This window comes from Nannobrachium achirus, assembly GCF_963921795.1.
Source record: "Nannobrachium achirus genome assembly, chromosome: 8".
Classification (NCBI taxonomy): Eukaryota; Metazoa; Chordata; class Actinopteri; order Myctophiformes; family Myctophidae; genus Nannobrachium; species Nannobrachium achirus.
The window spans coordinates 60254842-60275134 of NC_137817.1; the positions used below are offsets into that span (position 1 = coordinate 60254842).

The window sequence follows — 20293 nt, forward strand, 5'->3', positions numbered from 1 at the left end:
TGAATAAAGCAAATATGCCAAATACACAGAAGGAAATAAAGATGCCAATGGACGTCAGTGTGTGTGTGCGTGTGTGTGTGCGCGCGTGAGTGCGTGCGTGCGTGCGCAGTTAGCGATCATCTTGGCATCTCCATCATTCAGATCAGTGCTTCTCAAAGTGGGGTCCAGGGACCCCCTGGGGGTCGTTGAAATGGAACTGTTTGAGAACCACCTCTGGACGTACAGTACATCGCTGTCTTTCAGAGATATACCAAGAATTAAAACATCTTTCATATGGAATATCATCACTACTAGAAAACAAGTCCATGTGTGTGTGTGTGTGTGTGTGTGTGTGTGTGTGTGTGTGCGTGCATGCGTGCGTGCGTGCGTGTGTGTGTGTGTGTGTGTTTTCCACCATCTTCACTCTTTGCTGTTGTCGTCGTCGTTGTTTTCTCAAGGCGGAGGTCCGCAAGGTCGTCCTTGTTTGTTAGTTTTTTTGGCACTTTCAACATAAAAGTATTTGAAGAATGACCCGGCATGAAAGAAGAAGAAGTCTCTCCAGCTCGTCCTTATTGTGAAGTGCTAACCCCCCAGATGTAATCTAACAGTGTCCAAAACAGTAAAACCACCAGCTGAAAAAGAAACACCCTTTTAAAGAACACCAACACAAGAACACCTTTTTTTCCAGCACTGATAATAACACAACCGAGGAGTCAAATAATTTAAAAAAAGAAAGGAGGTAAAAGGAAAACAACACAAGGATGAATCGAGTGAAAATACTGCATAGTACAAACGTCCCACCGCTGTAGTGTCCTGCCTGTCCCGCACAGAACAGAGGGCTAGCGGGGACTGTTTTTTTTTCTCCACGCGGAGACGACGTCAGTTTTTTTTCTTCCAGGGGACGGGCGGAAACATTCCATCATATAGGAGGTGTCCAAACATTCAAAACAAACAAAATATAAACATTTATCACCCCAAGAACGTTAGCTAAGAGTTCACCGGCGCTGGCTAGGCTGGCTAGGCTGGCTGCGCTGACGTCTCCGGGGGGTTTAATATGAAGTGATGGCCACAGCGTTGTCGAAAGACCCCTGAGGTCGGTCAGGCTCAGAGGAAACGGGCTGAGCCCCACAGCAATAACGTGACCCGTTGTTCCACCATCCCTTTTAATAAACCCATTTAGGGCCTAGGATTATTGAATGCTTTAGCTGTTGAAAAATAGCAGATATACAAGCTCGCAGCGCGGCTTGTAGATCTGCTATTTTTGAAAAAAAATCGTGATTTTTTTTTTTTTTTAAACCTATGTTTCTATGTCAGCAATCTGGTCAGCCATCGTCAAGGAAAAGGTCCTTTTCACTTAACTGGAGCTCAGTTAGTCTGTTCTTGAGATACTACTATGTCAGTGGTTGTCAAACCTTTTCATGTGAAGGACCCCCAAAATGATATGTATTTGGCCATGGACCCCCATCTCAAAATATTGTATCAGGGGACCCCCCAGAACAAAATATTTGAGTTAGGCCTACAAATGTTCACTTTAAAAATGAGATATTCAAATATTTGCAAAAATGTTCATGATTTTTGTCAAAAATAGCAGATCTACAAGCTCGCAGCTGTATATCTGCTATTTTTCAACAGCTAAAGCAGTCAATAATTCTAGGCCTAAATGGGTTAAAGTAGAGAGAGAGAGAGAGGTGGCTGCTGGGAAAGTGAGTCCTGTCGATATGTGTGTAGCGTAGTGTTTTTTCATTCAGGTTCACTGCTATTGGTGGTCTTTTCCCACTCTATGCTCTCCTCGCTGTGCGTGGGCGAGGGCAGGGACACGCCCCCCGCGGCCCCCGGCGACGGACGCATCCGCAGTCCTTGGAAGCGCCGGCACTCGGGGCAAATGCGGATGTGGCTGCAGCCTCTGGCCACCAGGGCGGCCTCCTGCGACAGTCTGTGGTGGGAGTGGGAGAGGAGGGAGGGCTCGGCGGCGGAGGACGTCAGCCCCGTGCCGCCGCACAGCTTGCCGTTGCTGAGGCCGACGGCGGCGGCGGCGGCTCGCGCCGCCCGCCGCTCCTCCAGGGGCAGGGGCCGCGGCCGCAGCATGGAGGCGCCGCGGCGGTGGCGACGCATCTGCAGGCCGTCACGACACAGGACGATGCCCTGGAGCTCGCGGAGCATCTCCTCGCACATGGACTGCTGCGAAGACACACACGCACGGGGAGAGAAAAAAAGACATGGGAGGAGGGGGGTGAGAGGAGAGGGAAAGAAGAGAGAGCAAAAGAGAGACCGGACGACTTACTGCACTGACCCAGAGGAGCCCTAGAATGGAGAGTTCTGCCACCTATACCGGTACATTCACTTCATGGGGCGAGTCCAATGGCGGCTCGCAACTTCTTTGCCTCTTTTTACTATATATACATATTTTTTTTTAATATTTCAAATAGCTGATCTGCAAGCTCACAACGTGCAGCATTTGAAGTATTTAAAAATGTTTTTCAAAATAGTAAAAAAAAAGGCAAAGAAGTTAAGGCATAAGACCTGGATCATATTAGAGCCCATAGACATCAAAGGGGGGCTTGAGCCCCCATGCCCTTTTACCTGTCTGATGTTATCCTTTTTCTGCTTTTGTAGCAGACCTCCAAGCTCACAACGTGACACGTTGTGAGCTTGGAGTGGGAAAAGATAACTCTCCGTTATCAGGCCTGCCTATACAATGAAAGTTTTTAAAGTTAAATAATACAAACTTAAGTGGCTAAAAGTATAACACATACCATACAGTAAGTGTAAATATTTTCTGGGATTGACTTCCTTGGCCTACTGGCACAGTGCACAACAAATGTGGTTCCAGTGGTTGTCAATGATGTCAATTAGTACAGTTACAGCTACAGAAATGCAGCTGAAAAAGGTGTAAAGCAGGGGTGCCCAAAAGGTAGATTGTGATCTACCAGTAGATCACAAAGGCTGTGCAGGTAGATCACATGACATGCCCCCCAAAATATGTCAAATTCAAAATGTCAAAACTCCTCTTTTTGACATCTATCAATTAAGGTAACTTGATTGAATTTCATCAAGAAGGGCATGTCAGCTCCCTTCATGGCTTCTAAAGTAGGCAAACCCCCAATGCAAATCTTTGTTCAAGAGTCAGAAGCATTACAAAGCACCTGAAAACCTACCACTTCCATACAGAATGGGATGAAGACTTTTCCCCCTTTTCCCAATTCAAGTGCGTCTTATACTGTATGTAACACCAGTGCTGCTATTCCAAAGCCCCCTCGGGTACATTCTTTTGGGGTGGGTAGATCATGTTGAGCTGGTCATTTTACAAGTAGCTCTCAAGTCAAAAAAGTGTGGGCACCTCTGGTGTAAAGGTGTAAATAATCAGGGGCAGAACATGATCCCAGTAACAAGCACACACACAGACACATACTGTCTTCATGCACAAAACAAACACACGGGAGGACATTCACATGTCTAAAGGTCTTTACACACCGGCAAGCATTTCACATCAACACTATTGATTCATTCATGCAGGTTAATGCCTTTATTTGCGGTAAAATACTGTAGGTCTATCTGCCTGTTTCTGAATAAACATTATGTGGCTTCGTCGACATCGGGTGGATTCACCCCAATGAAAACAATTCCCCCACTGTCTGAGGTCATTATAGAATTAAACATGGACCATCTGAGTCTCCTAAGACCATCAAAATAAGTCACATCACAGGGCTGTTCACTTTGACACGCTGAAGCTTTATTGAGAACATTAAGAGAAAGATCACAGCATTGGGTTGGTTTGAAAAGAACATCGTCACATCAGATAAATAGGTTGTACTGTAAGGCATGTCTCAAATTAGAGTAGGCTGGTTATCAAACATAATTAGTGACAATAAAAGACAAGGCTCTCATAGTCACCATAAGTGTGTCTTCCTCGTCACTGGCATCATCAAACTACTTGTATTCTATTCTCCTAAACCTAAACCAGGGACGTGCTGGGCCCCTGATTCAGCCCGGGGAAAAGAGTTGTAGAGGCCCTCATTGCTGCTGCTACTCAAAGATTTGCCATTTCAGATCATGACAAGTGACAAGCCAGTGGGCCAATTACATGAGTTATATTTCATCGTTGTCGGGTGGAAAGCTTGTGTGTCCAAAACCGTTTGTTTTGTATTTATCATTTTAAAAATGATTTAAACTAGTGAAAACAGCCGATCTACAAGCACACAACGCCTCGCGGTGCGAGGCGTTGTGTGCTTGTAGATCTGCTGTTTTGACTACTTTTGTGCAATGGCCTTGTATGATGAAGCAGGGCTTTGCTTTGTGAAAAAAAAAATACAAATTTGAAACTTGGAGATACAGGGTTTCTGCCAGACAGTGACGATTTACTTTGTTGGCCGCCCAGCCCCCAAAATGGAACGAAGGCCGAAATTTTATTTGTATTTTTTTCCAAATGGCCGGCCTGGACCGGCCGGGAATGAACCGGCCGTTCGGGAGTTGTCCCGCTTTTCCCAATGGCCAGCACGTCCCTGACCTAAACTATTAATTAGTCTTCTACAGTAAGTACAGACGTAACCATGAATGCATAATAGATGCACACTACTTGAGATATAACCTTTGGTTTTGTGCTGTTTAGGTCTCACAGCTCATCCGCACTGCCTGCGATGCGACGCCAGCGATGAAATCTCATTGAAATACATTTGTTTCAATGAGGAGGTCCTGACCTACCACGAGCGACAACGTGCCGCGACGTCGTCCACCCCTCCTGTTTTCGCTCGTGGAGCCTCTATTTGAGCGAGGTTTCGTGGCTATACGTCCAATCGTCCATAGAGGTACCGCCCCCCCCCCCCCCCCCCCCCAACACTTTATATTATTATTTATTTATTTGATTGGTTCAGGCTACATCCAGGGCCGGATCTAGGCATAGGCAAGGGGGGGGGGGGGGGGGGGGAGGGGCAATGCCCCCCTAAATGCCCTGTCTGCCCCACCAAACATGATGGCATGCAAAAGTCTAAAATTTCAAAAATATTAAACTATTTGAAAGAGAGAGAGAGAGAGAGAGAGAGAGAGAGAGAGGTGTAAGACCTGTTGTTTGTATTGTGTGTTATAGGTATAAGTGTGCCAAAATGCTTAGTTTTCTATGCATTTTGGGTGTTTTAGGGGGTTTGTCCCCCCATTTGTTTTCCCGCCCACGTCACTTCGCGCCATTGGCTGGAGTTGACCCCCCCTATCATTTCTTCCTGCCCCACCTAGTGCTAAAGGCTAGATCCGGCCCTGGCTACGTCGCAACGCAATGGCCGACGCTCCATATATGCGGACAGTATCTCGCGGGACGTCGCGCCGCGCCGCTCGCTCGCGTGCAGTGCGATGAGGTGTCACAGGCTACAGAGAGACAGAGCAACAGCGCTTGACGGGCACATGGCGGGGGCCTGCGGGAAGGGAGGTTTTTTTTCTTTCTGGCTGTCAGAGCTGCTGGTCGGCCAGCGTCAGCCTAGCGGTGTCGTGCGTGTGAGGGTGGGTGGCGGTGGGGTGCCAGGGAGGGGAGAGGGAGACAAAGCAGATGCAGGTTAGATAGCTCTGCCTCACCTCTGTTCCTGGCGTGTGCCTCAGCATCCAGACAAACTCCAGCACCGCCATGAAGATGGCCACCAGCAGACCACACACCAGGACCACGAAGATCCCGCCTATGTTCTCCATGCCCAGACCTGGGGGACAGGGACGTGCAGAGAATGTTAAGAGAGGCTGACATTTCTAAACGGAAATGGGAATATTGAAAATAGCAGACCTCCAAGCTCACAATGCGCCGCACTTGGAGGTCAGCTATTTTCTGTGTGTGATACCACACTGAACTAAGCATAATCAAGTCAATATGTGGCGTACAGCATGGATTTCTACACTGAGAGGGCAATTCGTTCAACATAAGATTTTGGACAAGGCAATTCTATTGAATGCCACCTTCAGGTATGGCATGGAAAGAAGGACATTTGCATTTATTTCACCATAGTACAAACTGCATTCATGGTCTGGAGAGGGCACTTTTTACTGGGGATGGAGCTTGTTAATTTTTATTGATAATGAGCACCTTATCGATCCTGCTTATTGAGCCCGGCTTATCAAGACCACTATTGAGCGTTTTCTATTTTTTTTTTGTGGAATGAGACGACGAATTCAGAACATAGCTGGTATATATTTTTTATTAGCCAGCTGTGAGTTTGTCGCTGACCACCATCTATGAAGATGACAATTGACAAAAGTAACAGATATCATTAAAACAACCATTCATTAGTGTGCAATAAGTGTTAAATGGCTTTATATTATGGATACTGTAATAATTTCGCCTTTGATCGCCTCTTGTCTTGATTGTTTAACCATGACATCATGGGCCGCTATGCTCGATAACAAAAAAGCTTATTGATACCGGGTACTCAATAAATCTGTTATCGGGTTATCAAGCTACCCTTGTTTAGGGCTCCATCCCTACTTTTTACAGACGGATAAAAGGGCAAGAGCTCAAGCCCCCTTTGAAGTCTATGTGTGCACATGCCTGCTGGAGGATCTAAAGAGGGTAGGTTTTCCACGTATAAAAACTAGTATCCATCATTAGGCGTAGAATGATGATGTAAAACAACACATTGGTATCATGGGTGTACACTTGTACATTTCGCAGGAGAAATACACATAAGCCATGGGGTATTTTTTGTAATCACCCTAGATTACCTCCTCACATCAGAAAAATCCATCTATCTATCTTATCTAAATACTTTGTAGTAAAGCCTGGAGAGTTTTGAATGCAATTAAAGACACATTTGGCCACATCATTTGGCTATGGAAGTAAAAACATGAGCGCTGCTGCTTCAAAGCAAAATTGCAATAACTGGGATAAAACCTCAGCTGAAAAATAACAATTAGAGTTCTCTAAAACAATATTAGATTTGAATCATAATGCCCTAAGTAGCACATGCAGGACAGAGCTGGGTATACTGTACCCTCTCAGCATTTTAATTAAACAAGGGCAGTTACATTTTGGTTACAGTTAAATCAGGCAGAAAATAACTCCCCCTGCATACAAAGCTTGGAAGCAACAACTACAATATCACGCCCCATAGGTTCATTCAGTGAAGCAATTCGCTTTGAGCCTTAGTTGAACATGCCAAAACTATCAGTAGCTACCAACACAACTTCCTCGATCAGTAATTAAAACATTAATGAACAGACATAAAATTGGCAAAATACCTAAAAAGCCAAATTTAGAAATTAGCATTAGCATGATCAGCCACCATGAATTTGAAATCAACAGAGGTCGCTACTCAAGAGCTAGCCTGGGATCACTTCCAATTTCGGGCTTTTGATCCGGTCGGGAGCGGATGACATCTTACGTCATTTTGTATTCAAAACGGACTACAGATTCAGATTTAACACAGTTTTGCGCATGCGCTAACTGGGTTAAATCTGATTCCGGTCGGTAGTTCCGGCCAAAGTGTAGTCCGTTTTGAATACAAAATGACGTAAGATGTCATCCGCTCCCGACCGGATCAACCAACCTGTTTAGTAAACGAATACCAGGCTTTCTCCCAGAAAGCCTGGTGAGGCGAGGTTACTCAAGATCAAAGTAATTCAATTATTTTGAAAATCTCAAACAAATGTTGGCATATCCTGTGATAAGAAAACCAGGAGAAACATGCATGCTTTTTTGGTTGTCTTTCTTTCATAGTGTTATGATGAAAATGGTCATGTTAGGGAAGTGGTCCACAGGCTATAGGCAAGATGTGACAATCAGAAGATGAGTTTAAACTAAGCATACATGGCAACTGGCGGCCCAGGGGCCACATGCGGCCCCCACCTTCAATTAATGCGGCCCGCAGGTTAATATTGGAATAATGATATATATTATTGATTTCAGCTGTTACAATTACAAACATGCAAACATGACCGCTTAAATTAATAGCTTAATGACTAGTATAGCAGTATCAAAATTGTAGTCTATTGTGTCCAACGTATTTGTTTTTAAATTCATAAAGTTATCATGAGTATAACTAAATGCATTTGAAATTAAATCAAAATGTTAAATAACACATTTCAGGATTCCATTTAAAAAATAACAAAAACATATTCAGGATTCCAATTCAAAAGAAGCAAAAGTAGCTGATCTACAAGCTTGAAACACGTCGCAGCGCGACGCGTTTTGAGCTACGGCTATTTTTTGCTTATTTTGTATTCTTTTGACTATTCTGACTATTCTTTTGACTAGAAAAGTAAGATGTAACAATATGCAACGTGGCCCTCTGGAGTAAGTGTGGAAATATAGCGGCTCTCTCCATCACCACAGTTGTCCACCCCTGGTTTAAAGTCAGACAGATAAGAATAGTCAGAGGATAATGGATATTAATAAAACCTGGGAATAATTCCTTACCAAACGATTTCTTCACCAATGTGTTTGTAAAGGTGTCTAGTAACACATCTAACAAAGTTTGAAATTCTAATCCCTTTTGACAGCTAGGGTAAGTTTGTGTCTCATTCACTTACCGGTACTATACACTACACTATAGGAAGAAAAAAAAAAGACTCCCAAAAAATCTGCTTTAAGTGGGATGTGAGGGGTCTAACTAGGTGTTTTTAATTATTCTGAATCCATTGCAAGCTTTTGTTCATTCCTTGGGCTAAAAACGGCCCCACAAAATGATGGTTTAGTGATGAGTGAATGAGACCCAAATTGACCCTAGCTGTCAAAGATTCTCCTGGGGATTTTGAATTTCAATCTTTGTTAGATATGTCACTATGACACCTTTTACGAACACATTGGTGAAGAAATCGTTTGTTAAGGAATGTATTCCCAGATTTGACAGGCAGTGGCGTCAGTTCTGCAAAAGCTAAGGTATGGCAACATGACTGGTGTCTTGACACCAATCATGTTGCCATACCTTAGTAACAGGCACAATGAAAAGTAAAGTACATTTAATTATTTCCCCCTGTAGCCAAGGTATGGCAGCTGCCATAGCTTGCCATACCCAATTGACGCCTCTGTTGACAGGTATTCTGATAATATTCCCTGACTAGAAGTGAAGTGACAACAACCCACCTTTGGCTCGATGGTCCTCCTCCTTGGGACACTTGCCACCGTCCCACCACTTCCTCTTGAGGATCTCCAGACGGTTGTCCTCCTGAAGCTTCAGAATGGCCAGGTCAAACTCATCACGATACACCGACCCTGCAGGGCACACAGGTCAAAAACGGTCAGACTCACCACAGTATATCATCACTGTCGAGCATTGAACCTCCTCGTATCTCCAATTTTCACATTTTAAATTTTTACGGAACGTGAAGCCCTCTTCTTCATACAAGACTGTCGCACAAAAGTAGTGAACATAGCCGATCTACAAGCACACAGCGCCTCGCGGAGTCGCGGTGCGAGGCGTTGTGTGATTGTAGATCGGCTACTTTCACTATTTTGAATCGTTTTCTTTTTTTAAATAACAAAATAGGAAGGTTTTGCACATACAAGGTTTCCTCCTGACAACAACGATATGCTTTCTTCTACTCTAATGTGCCTTATTTTTTTCTTTCTTTCTTTTCAAACTTTCTCACTGAACAAAATCATAAAGCTTCCTTCTTTTCCTGTAGAAATAATTGTTAAAGCCCTCCTTTTAATGCTAAAAGAATGCTTGAAGCACTCCAGAAATATAGTTGATGCCCCTGCCAAGTTGGTATCCCAGTGTAGTATCTTTCACGCTGCCTTGGGGTTTCTATCTAAATCTCTTGCGTTAGGTTAACAAATCATCCCAGAATCCCCTCAGCCTCTAGCCAGCCTACATCTTCCACAATCTCCCAACACTCCAGAGACCGTCTGCAACGCAGCCGCTCAGAATTTAGATTTTAGAGTAGAGAACAAGGAAACATCCACTGCCAGCTCTCATCATCTATTCTAGCAGGAAAAAGCTAATCAAACCGGAGGTTCATTCCAAACATATAGAAACATATTTAATAATGTTGATTGCTGTTCAGCAACTACCTATACCAGACAAAACACACTTCGGTTTCCCTATTCTCTATGGATGTGGGCCAATCTCCAGATATCTAGACCTTACTGACCTCTCACTTCCAAGCTAGAGCGATCCTTATTGACCTCTTATTTCTTAAGTTGAGTGCTCGGGTGGCGCAGTGGTAAAGTCCCTGCCCACCACTACGGAAGGTTGTGGGTTCTAATCCCCTGTGGTGCAACCGGCTATGTCGGGCGTCTGTGTTCGGGGGAGGAAAGCCGGACGGGTTGGGTGATATTGGTTACATTCTCCTTTGCACAAAGTAGTGCATTGCAAGATAGAGGGCGCCAGATCCCTTTTAGTCACACCCTACCACTATTTCCTGTTCATTCACAGACCATTGATTGTAGTCATTTTCTCCATTAGATTTATTTTCACTTTTTTCAACTTTTAATACTTGGGATGGTAAAAAGATGAGGCAGACAAATAAAATGTATTTTGACAAGTAATAAAAGTTGAAAAAAGTGAAAAGAAAGCACTTTAATCTAATGGAGAAAACAACTAGAATCAATGCTCTGTGGATGAACAGGAAGTAGTGGTAGGGTGTGACTCAAAGGGATCTGGCGCCCTCTGTCTTGCAATGCACTACTTTGTGCAAAAGGAGAATAGCATGTATTCCTACGGGCTGGGGCGGCACCTGTCAGCAGGGAGTGTTGGGTGGGAGGAGTAGGATGAAGGCTCTACGTCCTCCTGGTGGGGCCTCCTCACTGGCAGGTGAGTCAGTAGGATACAACAGCAGTGATAACACACAAATGTGTGTGGGGAGGAATCAGTTGGTATAACGACTACATTGGGGCGAAAAAGGGGTAAAAATAATTGTCTAAAAACCCTCTGGGACTCAAATTATGTTCTGGACATGCAGTGTTGTGTCGTCTTTTTGGCACGCAGTTTTGGATGCTGTCCCTTGCCTGGTTAATAAACCAGACTATCTCACACTTCGTTTTGAAGAGAGTCGGGAATTTTGGGGAGAGATTCTTTTTCTGGGGGGCGGGCTAAAGCCTATTGACGTAATGTTAGGGGCGGTTTAAAACAATGTCAAGATGACTTGCTCTTAATTGCTCCCTTTGAACTTCAAAGGGAAAAAACCACAGTAATTGATTGAGCCATACAAGTGTCAATAGCTTGTTAGTGTTCTCTCTAATCAATGAAAGCATCAAAGACAACTACCTGTTTGATAATTTTCTATAACATCGCAAAGGTACTTTTTGCTGGCACCAGCACAAATAAATACATAATAAATCTGGCAGTAGAACTGTTAACCAGGCTACAACCCCTCTCACCCAGTGGCATGCCGATGCCGTAGCCCTTGGTGTCCAGCAGGCCTCCTATCTGCGTCAGGTTGCAGTTCCTCTGGTGGTAGTACTCGTTCATGGTGCTCTCCAGGAGGTAGGCGTAGTTGGAGTTGAGGACGCGGGCGATGCCCTCCTCGGTGCTCTTCACGAACACGCTGGGCTGCTTGGAGTGCATGAAGTTCCACATGCGCTGGTAGGTCTGGTAGCGGGAGTTCTGCAAAGGCACAATGATGTCGGAACATATCGTCACTGTTCCGGTGGAAACCTTGTATCATCCGAGTTTCAAATGTTTTTTTTCGTAAAGTAAAGCCCTGCTTCATAATGGATTGCATTTTTATAGCGCTTTTCTAAGCAAGTTGCGAACTCAAAGCGCTTTACAATGGTTCATTCATTCATACATTGGGAGGTGAAGCGGCGAACATTCGACGCCAGCGTCCTCACTTCCCACATTCACACACCAATGGTGGCAAGCTTGGAGGCAACGTGGGGTTCAGTGTCTTGCCCAAGGACACTTCGACATGTGGACAGGAGGAGCTGGGATTTGAACCCGCCGACCCACGGATCATTGGCCAACCCGCTCTACCTCCTGAGCTACAGCCGCCCCTAATATCATACAGGACCGTCGCACAAGACTAGTGAAAATAGCCGATCTACAAGCTTGTAGATGGGCTATTTTCACTATCTTAAATCACTTTTAAAATGATAAATACAAAACGAATTGTTTTGGACATACAAGGTTTCCACCCAACAGTGACGATATATTTGTACAATTGTACAATATGTGCTGATGTGTGATATGTGTGTTGCACACACATCCTACTGTACAATACTACCGGTACATAAACAGTACAGTACTGCACAATAGCGCCTTTAAGCTCGCTGATTTTCAGGACGGCAACGCCAGGCGGACTACGGCTGCTATGACGTAATCGCCGTATCGGTCAAAATGGTTAATCAAAGCCTCGGCGGCGATGGGTTCCCACCCCTTTCACTGAACGCTTCGGTTCCCATGGCGACGCGTACACGCAGCAATACTAATGTGTGGATAATATGATATTTCACTTATTCTATATCTGTTGTGGTCTTTTATTCCTTCTTGTCCCAAGCCCTCTGCTCTGAATGTAAATCCCAAGCAGGCTGAGTGGGTGATGAGAGCTGAGGCGCGTGCTGCTGCTCTTATCTTTAACCTTCTTAGGCCTAGAATTAATTGTTGCTTTAGCTATTGAAAAATAGCAGATCTACAAGCTCACAGCGCGGCACCGAGTGCCGCGCTGCGAGCTTGTAGATCTGCTATTTTTTTAATTATCTGCTGTCTTTGAATCATTTTAAATATTTGCTTCTGGGTGGTCCCTGGAACAACATATTTTGAGATGGATTCTGCGGCCAAATACACGTAATTTGGGGGTCCTTGACATGAAAAAGTTCCTCCTAAATCAGAACCACTGATTTAGGAGAAGGATTTATAAGACATTCATAGAATGGGGTCAAAAATATTCAAGGACACATTTTCAAGACTTTTCAAAAAGCTCGCAGCGCGCGCTGTGAGCTTGTATATCTGCTATTTTTTTAAATAGCTTAATAGCATAAAATAATGGTTAAAGTGGACACAAATCTAACGTGACACAGGTTTGCATTCAGGTCTAAATGGAATAACCTTCTGTTCACCCTGACTGGAATGGAATTCTTCCATAACAGCACTCACACACAGGGGCAGCGGAATGTGTTTAGGTTCATGAAAGAGGAGCAAAACAGACACAAAACAGTAAACAAAGCAGTCCGTCTCCTCAGGCCACCTCTATTTCAATCTGCGGGAGATTGGATTTCATTCTGTTTGTTTCTCTCTGCTGGATTTTATTCAAATGGGAGGTTTCTGAATGGGATGCGCTGGAAGTCGCGTCAATGCAAATCTTTCCATCGTACTTTGATTTGTTTTTTGGTGTGACTCCAGAATAAATAAATATTCACTTCGACCACTTGTTGTGGTCACATGTTCAGATACTGGATTATGATTGGCTTAGAACAGTGGTAAATCAGTCAACAACCTTGAGTTGGCTCATGGACCCACTGTTGTGTTGCAGTTGTATAACTAAAGTTACAACTGTGTTTTCTTTCATTTATATGGTAGAAGTGGTAGAAAGCAATTTACCATTCGAGGGTCGTGGGTTGTTGGCTGGTTTACCACTGTTTAAGGGTTGATTTGTTTTTTGTGTGACTCCAGAATAAGAAGTCTTCACTTATCTGGTCCCTTTACCTCTGCTGTCTACCACACCTCCCAGCGTCTGTGTCTCCATTCTCCCACCTTATTAGGAAAGTTAGCAGAGTCTTTGACTAATCTGGGAAGTTGTGAGAACTAGCTTTCTGCACAAATGTGTTCATAAAAGGTGTCTACTATCACCTCTGAACTTTGTCAAACCCAACTCCCTTGGGACACTTTGTGGGAGCCAATCAAAGTAAAAACGGCCCACACAAAACTATGGTTTAGTGATGAGTCATCGTGTGGGGTCTGTTTTTAGCCCAAGGAATGTTTTTCATGAAAAACAAATGCTTGCATTGGATTCAGAATCATGAAAAAAAAACCTAGTTTGACCCCTCACATGCTACTTAAGCGGATGTATTATTCTCCTGTATAGTAAAGTCAATGAGACCCCAACTTTGACTGGCTCCCAAAAGGTTTCCCAAGGGAGTTGGGTTTGACAAAGTTCAGAGGTGATAGTAGACACCTTTATGAACACATTTGTGCAGAATGCTATTGGTAAGCATTTACTTCCCAGATTGGTCAAAGCAGGGACGTGCAGAGAATGTTAGAGAGGCAGGGGCTGAAATTCCTAAAAGGGCCTTTTGGTAGAAATATCAAAAATACAAATACAAATGACGTGTCGCAGCGCTGACGTTGTCAGCTTGGAGGTCGGCTATTTTTGGTGCTTGATACCACCCTGAACTAAGCATAATCAAATCAATACTGGAGATGTGGCGTAACAGCATGGATTTCTTTTTTTCAGAGAGGGCAATTCTTTCAACATACAGTAAGATGCCGCATTCAAGTTCAGGAGAGTTTCGACAAGGCAATTCTCTTGAACCCTGCCTTCAGGTATGGCATGGTCTTTCATGGTCTGTAGAGGACACTTTTTACTGACTGATAAAAGGGAAGGGTCTCAAGCCCCCTTTATATGTGCATGTGCCTGGGTCAAAGACTCTGATAACTTTCCCTAACTACCTAGAATAGATCATCTCCGCCCCAAGGGGTGGAGATGGAGGGGTTCATCTGAGTGGGGACAGGGGCCTGTCTGAGGAACAGACAGGAAGCCCATAAAAGGAACGAGGAACAGACAGGAAGCCCATAAAAGGAATGAGGACCTGACAGGAAGCCCATAAAAGCTGTGAGTGCTGGAGGACGGCAGGCAGGACAGGAAGGTGACGAGGACGATAACATCACTGACACACTGTTGATTGAGGACACTTCTGAGGTCAACCTGTGAGTGTGTGTGTGTGTGTGTGTGTGTGTGTGTGTGTGTGTGTGTGTGTGTGTGTGTGTGTGTGTGTGTGTGTGTGTGTGTGTGCGTGTGCGTGTGCGTGCAACGTGCTACGTGCGTGTGTCTGTGCGTGCGTGCATGTGACGTGCGTGTGTGTACACTAGGAATGGAACAATATGAAAATATCATATCACGATTATTGTGACCAAATAAATCACGATTTAAGATATTATAGCGACAATGAAAATATCCCCAACATCCATTATCCTGGGGCGGAACAAAAATAGCCGATCTACAAGTAGATCGGCTATTTTTTGACAAAGAGATTTGATAGAGAGTGAAAAAAAAGACCTTTTACCAATTATAGAGGATTTAACACACGGGTGACTAACCGGTCTTTTAGGCCGATACCGGATTGGTACCGGATATGCAGCTCGGCAAATAAAAGGTGAATTGATCCCAGTGCTTGACGGAGGACGATATCACGATAAATTAAATCTCCACGACACGATTATCGTGAGTGTTTTTTTATCACGATAAACGATAATATCGCTTATCATCCCATCCCTAGTGTGGACACGTGTCAACCATCAATACTTAATAAACCTGACCTTTCACTTAGTCTGCTCTTTTTCCCCTCTACACCAAACCTCTTTGCCAAAAAATAGCCGATCTACAAGCTCACAACGCCTCGAGCTTGTAGATCTGCTATTTTTTGGCTAATCTTCCACTAGAATAGGGATGCTAGGGTTCCAGCGATTAATGTAAAAAAACATGATCTCATCACACAAAGATTTGGCGGCCCCCCTGTAGCAACTCTGAGGACCCCCTAGGGGTCCCGGACCCCCTGTTGAAGACCTCTGGGCTACAGTATGTGTGTGTGTGTGTGTGGGAGTGCATTGCATAAGCATGTATATGAAGGGCTTGGGGACCTGGAAGAAGGTCATGGTGGATCCTCCGTGCATGGTGCCGTACTCTATAGCGGTCTGGTCGGCCAGGTCGTCTACAGACTCTATAGGAACCTCCATCCGCTGGACGGTGAGGAAGGCTGCCAGGTTGGCCGTGTAGGAGGAGATGATGATTAACGTGAAGGCCCACCTGAGGAGGACACAGACAACATACCGGTAGATGTATATCGTCGTTGTCGGATGGAAACCTTGTATGTCCAAAACTGTTAATTGTGTTCATCATTTTAAAGAGCACTGCAAGCACTGCACTAACTAGCATTGACTGTTATGGTCACTTTGATGTGGGCACTGTATTTATTGATAGTCGTGCTTTAGGACACTTTATGTATATATATTATTCGTTCCATTTCCTGTTGCACCTTGCTCTTTCTGTACTTACTGTACTCTGTACTCTGTTCTTGTTTTTTCTTTTTATCTTTTTCATACTTCTCTGTAACTTTAATCTTATACTGCTGTGCTGCCTCTGGGCAACTAATTTACCCCCTTGGGATAATAAAGGTATCTATCTATCTATCTATCTATCTATCTATCTATCTATCTATCTACACATGCGATGCGTTGTGTGCTAGCAGATCTGCTGTTTTCACTACTTTTGTGTGACAGTCTTGTGTGATGAAGCAGGGCTTTATTTGCTGTAATACGAATTGCCCAGTTTGGGACATAATAAACTTGACTTGACTTGACTTGACTTGACTTGATACAAATTTGAAACTTGGAGATACGAGGTTTCTGTCCGACAGTGACGATATGAATGTTCACATACAGCTCATCAATATGCTAATGGCTAGTTAGGAAAAAAAGGTGCATTAAGACACACTACTTGCGTTTCCATAAAGCTTTTTCGAAAATAGGAAGCAAATTGTCAGAAATTCGAAAAAAGAAGAAGCAAATTTAGCCTGTTTCCATCCACTGTTGAAATGCGATTCTTGGGAGACCTCTGCGTCTGGAAGGTGGCCGATCTGCAAGCTCACAACGCGTCACGGATGGGAGGTGCTGTGAGCTTGGAGATCGGCCACTTTTGGCATGCAACACGGTGTGTGGACGAAGTGTAAGCCAGGATTTACTTGGGTGATTTGACGGACAAGACTTGCACTGCACAGTGCACACAACAGCGCTGTAAAATAAACATCCGATGCAAGGTACAGTAATAGGGAACACGGCGCCAACAGGTTAGGAGCTCCCTTCAGCTCCCTTCAGCCAAATCGATCATGCAAGTTCAATGTATTTGAATTGAAAACCTATTCGCTTAGTGTTTCCATTTCTCTTTTGCGCATTTCGTTTTTTAGATTAAGCCCCAAAATCCACCTCCTCCAAGCGCATAAATGTTTTTGCGAAAAATGAGTGTTTCCATAAAAAGATTTATGCGCAAAAGCCTTAATGCGCAAAAAACAGCTTTATGGAAACGCCACTATTGTATAGTTTGTTTAACAAAAAAGAGTAAAAGAGAACAAGGAATGAGACAAAAGGACATTGTACCGTAGGATGTTCAATAAAATGACCCATGGATGGATGGATGGATGGATGGATTCATGGATATGTCCGTGGGTAAATGGTAACACTGAAGAGAATGAAAACAGTCACACACACACACACACACACACACACACACACACACACACACACACACACACACACACACACACACACACACACACACACACACACACACACACACACACACACACACACACACACACACAAACTGAATACTGTGTACTGTATGCATTATGAGAGACGTACAAATGATCAAAGCCCTCTCAAGATGAAAAGCATCCACTGATTGATCAATATGACATAAATCACAACACATACTGTCTGTATCTGCGTGAGCACTGCGTTTTCTCAAATGCTGTATATCGTTGTTGTCGGGTGGAAACCTCGTATCTCCAAGTTTCAAATGTGTACGTTCTTTCGCAAAGTAAAGCCCTGCTTCATCATACAAGGCCGTCGCACAAAAGTAGTGAAAACAGCAGATCTACAAGCACACAACGCCTCGCGTTGCGAGGCGCTGTGTGCTTGTAGATCGGCTGTTTTCACTAGTTTAGTTCATTTTTTAAATGATAAATGCAAAACGAACGATTTTGGACATACAAGCTTTCCACCCGACAACGACGATATGCTGTGTAACTGGGTGCATGCATTTATGCTTATATTATGTATGCATTCATGCATGTATGCTGTGTGAATGTGAAGCAGGGTGTTGCTGAAACAGCATATACTGTACCTACCCTGGGTAAATAATGGTAAAACACTAGACTAAAGCAGGGGTCTTCAACGTTTTCAGGCCAAGGACCCCTTAGCTGAGAGAGAGATGAAGCAGGGACCCCCAGATTCCATATAGTTTCATCGTTTGACAGCACAATCATCAGTGTATTTTGGATTCATGTCAATTTGTGTCATCAGATATTTAACCACTTGAAGCGTCAAGACTTAATAAAGTTGACCTTTCACTCTGTACTTGGTCAGCTCTTTTTCCCCTCTACACCAAAGCTCTTTGCCGAAAATAGCCAATCTACAAGCTCACAACGCCTCGCGCTGCGAGTCGTTGTGAGCTTGTAGATCTGCTATTTTTGGCTAAAGTTCTCAGAATAAGGACACTAGAGTTCAAGTGGTTACTATAAAAAAAACACGAAAAAAAGTTTCTCCCACAAAAAGATTTGAAGGAGCCCCTGCAGTAACTCTGAGGACCCCCTAGGGGACCCGGACCCCTTGTTGAAGACCCCTGCCCTAGACTAAAGCATGCAGATACATGAGTGTGTTTCTCTGTGCAGCCACCACTCACCACACTCCGCTGACGCAGCGCGTGGACAGAGCTCTGGGGGCGATGGTGGAGCCTTGCTGCATGAAGCCTCCCACGGGGAACCAGAAGCTGTTGCCCAGGGAGTACTGGTTGATGAGGAGGTTACAGCGCCCCTTGAGGCAGGGGTGGGGATTGTACCACTCGTAGGGGGTCAACCTGGGGACGTGAATGAACAACATTACACACAGACAGTCATAACAATATAAAGCTGTGTCCAAACCTGGATGGTTCGAGCACAGTGTTGATTTCGTCGACTAAAACTATGACGAAAAATGTTTGTCGACTGTGTTTTTTTCACTGACAAAAATGAAATAAAAACTAAATAAAATCTAAGCTGTGATGACTAAAACTAAGACTAAATATATTGACAATTTCGTCAACAAAATAAAAACTAGACTAAAACGTTAGGGAGGGACTAGTGGAGAAGAGAATCATTTTATGTTTGGTAGCTCTCTGTGCTGAAAATAGCCGATCTACAAGCTCACAACGTGTCGCGCTGCGACGCGCTGTGAGCTTGTAGATCAGCTATTTTCAGCACGCAACCAAGTGTCATTACGATGCCATCAAGGCCTGCCAAAATACATTTTCAGTTGACTAAATCAACTGTAGATTTAGTCACCTAAAAACTTTTGATATTTAGTCGACTAAAATGAGACTTTTTAGACTTTTATACTTTTCAGGTGACTAAATTATGACTAAAACTAAATTACATTTTATTCAAAAGACTATGACTAAAACTAAATCAAAATTTGCTGTCAAAAACAACACTGTTCGAGCGGCACGGTTACATACAAAGTCAATGCAAAGACGAGACGACACGCGACCGAGCGTGGCGTGAACGGGTGCGGCGCGAACGATCCGAAAGGGGCGGCGCGAACGGCGCGGACAGTCGCCTCGTATCTTCGCTCCACTTGGAAAAATCCCAACTGAAGCGACCTTCGCTTCACCCCCACTCCACCCATCGCGTCCTGACAGCCAATCAGCGTTGATGTTGTCCGGAGACATGGACATGTTTTTGGCGGTTGGTGTTTGGGACTCCCTTTTTTCCGGGTGTTTCGCCTTGATTCCAACGGGATATGATTTTTTTACCAACGCGGACCTGCGCAACCAAAGTGAAGCGATAGAAGCTACTAGAACAGAAGAAATAGCTTCAGGTTTGAACCCAGCTTAAGTCATATACAATGTATATTTATGTCAGACAGTCAGCGATTTGAGACAGAGCGAGAGAGAGAGAAAATTACTTCAACGACCAAAAAAAGAACAAAGTCACCTTGGTTCGCACTTCGCAGAGCGAGCCTGCTTTTTTCGCACCAACCATATACTTGACTATGAGCGAAAGAAGGCTAATTGGCATGTTCAGTTGTGGCGGCATGTGGCGGAAGCGACAGCTGCTGCTACCTGAGGTCAGTTAGTCATTTCACCATGGCTGAAAAGAGCGGGGGAAGGATTCATACCGCTCACAAACAACAATAAATAGAATTAATGAGCAATTAATAAGCTCACCTGCTGCTGCCTGGCTGTCCTGACGACGCAGGCCACCGCACAGGATTATACTTCTGTATATGACACTTTGAAGTGTGTCCTGCACACTGTCACTTATGTACAGTGTATACTCCGCCACATTGTTATATCTGCTGCTTTTTAAAGGGACTACACCATGAATTAAAAAAAAAAACGTTTTTTTTTCTAGTTTTTTGGTCTTCCCAGTGTCACATTCTAATGATCACGAACAAAAATATTACAGGCATTTTACTTATATTTTTGTGAGTAATAGCTTCAG

General features: G+C 44.1%; 1 protein-coding gene across 1 annotated transcript in view; it reads right to left on the bottom strand.

The window, feature by feature from the left end:
- Positions 1-1719: 1719 nt before the first annotated feature.
- Positions 1720-20293, bottom strand: part of grik4 (glutamate receptor, ionotropic, kainate 4) — a gene marked incomplete at both ends in the record, with an annotated part of 229676 nt that continues 211102 nt past the window's right edge. The window contains 6 exons of the mRNA XM_080732047.1: positions 1720-2157; positions 5536-5654; positions 9026-9154; positions 11264-11489; positions 15678-15843; positions 18496-18669. Coding sequence (XP_080588173.1) covers positions 1720-2157; positions 5536-5654; positions 9026-9154; positions 11264-11489; positions 15678-15843; positions 18496-18669 — 1252 coding nt within the window. The remainder of the gene's footprint in view (positions 2158-5535; positions 5655-9025; positions 9155-11263; positions 11490-15677; positions 15844-18495; positions 18670-20293) is intronic.